The sequence below is a fragment of the Nansenia antarctica genome (genome assembly GCF_963989245.1).
Source record: "Nansenia antarctica genome assembly, chromosome: 5".
NCBI classification, from domain to species: Eukaryota; Metazoa; Chordata; class Actinopteri; order Argentiniformes; family Microstomatidae; genus Nansenia; species Nansenia antarctica.
In genome coordinates this window covers 5,820,318-5,822,817 of record NC_137690.1, presented here as the reverse complement: position 1 = coordinate 5,822,817, position 2,500 = coordinate 5,820,318, and the positions used below count along the sequence as shown (strand labels likewise).

Here is a 2,500-nt window from a genome sequence, read left to right as displayed (position 1 = left end):
TGTGTGTGTGTGTGCATGTGCGTGTGTGTGTGTGTGTGTGGGGGGGGGGGCTTGCGTGTGTGTGTGTGTGTGTGTGCGCGTGTGTGTGTGTGTTCAGTGTTTGCCTTCTCAGGTACATATGTCTTGCTGTTTTTCGCTCGCTCTCTGCAGGGTGTTGGCTCCTCCTTCTCGTCTGTGGCAGGTGTGTATATCTTACAGGTGTCTGTGTGTGTGTGTGTGTGTGTGTGTGTTACAGGTGTGTTTGTGTTACACTGTGTTACAAGTGGGAGTGTGTGTGTGTGTGTGTGTTAGTGTGTTACAGGTGTGTGTGTGTGTGTGTGTGTGTGTTACAGTGTGTTACAGGTGTGTGTGTGTGTGTGTGATTCCTGTAGGTCTGGGGATGCTGGCTAGTGTGTACACTGATGATGAGGAGAGGGGCGTTGCCATGGGAATAGCACTGGGTGGACTGGCCATGGGAGTCCTCAGTAAGCACTTCTACTAATACCAGTGTAGTATTCTGTGACTGGTCCAATACAGACTGTGGGGAGATGAGGAGAGTTTGTTGTGGGGTGTGTATGTGTGTGTGTCCTGTGACGAAGAGAGAGGGTTGTTGTGGTGTGTGTGTGTGTGTGTGTGTGTGTTTTAACCAGTCGGAGCCCCGTTCGGCAGTGTGATGTACGAGTTCATCGGGAAGAGCGCCCCGTTCCTCATCCTGGCCTTCCTGGCCGTGTTTGACGGAGGTGAGACATCACATGACACTTCACCTCAGTGTCACGTACGACTGCAGCGCGTGTTTGTTCATAACAGGTGAACTCCTCCTCTGAGACGACCTGAGAGGGTGTAGGCAGGCAGCCTGTCCTGATAGCACAGAGGAGAGAGGATACATTCTAAAATCACGTTTCTTCTTCTTCTTATTATTAGATTAGATTCAACTTTATTGTCCTTGCAGAGGGACAAGTACCAGACAACGAAAGGCAGTTTAGCATCTAACCAGAAACAGATGCAAACAGTGATATAAAACACGATAGTGATAGCGATAGGTACAGTATGGTAGGTACGCTAGTTAGCGGTATATACAGGAGAGGATAATAATAATAATAATAATGCATTTATTTTATAAGGCGCCTTTCATGGCACTCAAGGTCGCCGATAGTACTAGGATAGTAGTAAGCTATGTACAGTTAGCGTAGCTATGTACAGTATGGTGTATACAGATGTATAAATAGAGGCTATATCAAAAAGAGGTATGTGCAATGTGCAAAAATATGGCATGTGCAAACGTAGTATTGTAAACAGCAGTAGTGCAGGTTTCTGACGGCTGACCGGCTCTGCTTCCTCATCACACAGTGTTGCAGCTCTGCATCCTTCAGCCCTCAAAGATCTCACCAGCGGTGAGTCACCTCCGACCCCTGACCCCCACTGACCCCTCCACATACTCTCTCTCTGCTCTCTGCTGTATCGACATCATCCGCTGTTACCGTATGAATGCTATGATGTCATAGAATGTTGACGTATCACATAGGTGTGTAGTTTGTGTATCTCTCTCCTACCTTGACACGTGTGCGTTTACATGTTTGTGTGTGTGTGTGTGTGTGTGTGCATGTGCGTGTGTGTGTGTTTCCAGAGTGTGGAGGGAACCCCTCTACTCACCCTGCTGAAGGACCCCTACATCCTCATTAGTGCCGGTGAGGACCGGACCCACCCACCATGACATAGCTGCTGCTGTTGTTTTTGTTGTTGTTGTTGACATAGCTGTTGCTGTTGTTGTTATTGTTGTTGTTGTTGTTGATATATCTGTTGTTATTGTTGTTGACGACATAGCTGTTGTTGTTGACATATCTGTTGCTGTTGTTGTTATTGTTGTTGTTGTTGATATATCTGTTGTTATTGTTGTTGTTGATGACATAGCTGTTGTTGTTGACATATCTGTTGTTGTTGTTGTTGACATATCTATTGTTGTTGCTGCTGTTGTTGTTGTTGTTGTTGATATAGCTGTTGTTGTTGTTGTTGACATATCTGTTGTTGTTGTTTGTGACATAGCTGTTGTTGTTGTTGTTGTTGACATATCTGTTGTTGTTGTTGCTGTGGTTGGTGACATAGCTGTTGTTGTTGTTGACATAGCTGTTGTTGTTGTTGTTGTGGTCCAGGCTGTCTGTGCTTCGCCAACATGGGCGTGGCCATCCTGGAGCCCACCCTGCCCATCTGGATGATGCAGACCATGTGCTCCCCCAAATGGCAGCTCGGTACGCTCACCATCTGACTCCTCATCTGACTCCTCATCTGACTCCTCATCTGACTCCTCATCTGACTCCTCATCTGACTCTTCATCCGACTCTTCATCTGACTCCTCACCTGACTCCTCATCTGACTCTTCATCTGACTCCTCACCTGACTCCTCACCTGACTCCTCATCTGACTCCTCACCTGACTCCTCATCTGACTCCTCATCTGACTCCTCACCTGACTCCTCACCTGACTCCTCAACTGACTCTTCATCTGACTCCTGTTGACATAGCTGTTG

The 2,500-nt window shown here is 47.1% G+C and overlaps 1 protein-coding gene across 1 annotated transcript in view; it reads left to right on the top strand.

The window, feature by feature from the left end:
* slc18a1 (solute carrier family 18 member A1) overlaps nucleotides 1–2,500 on the top strand; it is a gene marked incomplete at both ends in the record, with an annotated part of 10,002 nt that overhangs the window by 2,376 nt on the left and 5,126 nt on the right. Inside the window, 6 exons of the mRNA XM_080532969.1 lie at nucleotides 98–181; nucleotides 372–464; nucleotides 630–719; nucleotides 1,327–1,370; nucleotides 1,604–1,664; nucleotides 2,127–2,222. Coding sequence (XP_080389095.1) covers nucleotides 98–181; nucleotides 372–464; nucleotides 630–719; nucleotides 1,327–1,370; nucleotides 1,604–1,664; nucleotides 2,127–2,222 — 468 coding nt within the window. The remainder of the gene's footprint in view (nucleotides 1–97; nucleotides 182–371; nucleotides 465–629; nucleotides 720–1,326; nucleotides 1,371–1,603; nucleotides 1,665–2,126; nucleotides 2,223–2,500) is intronic.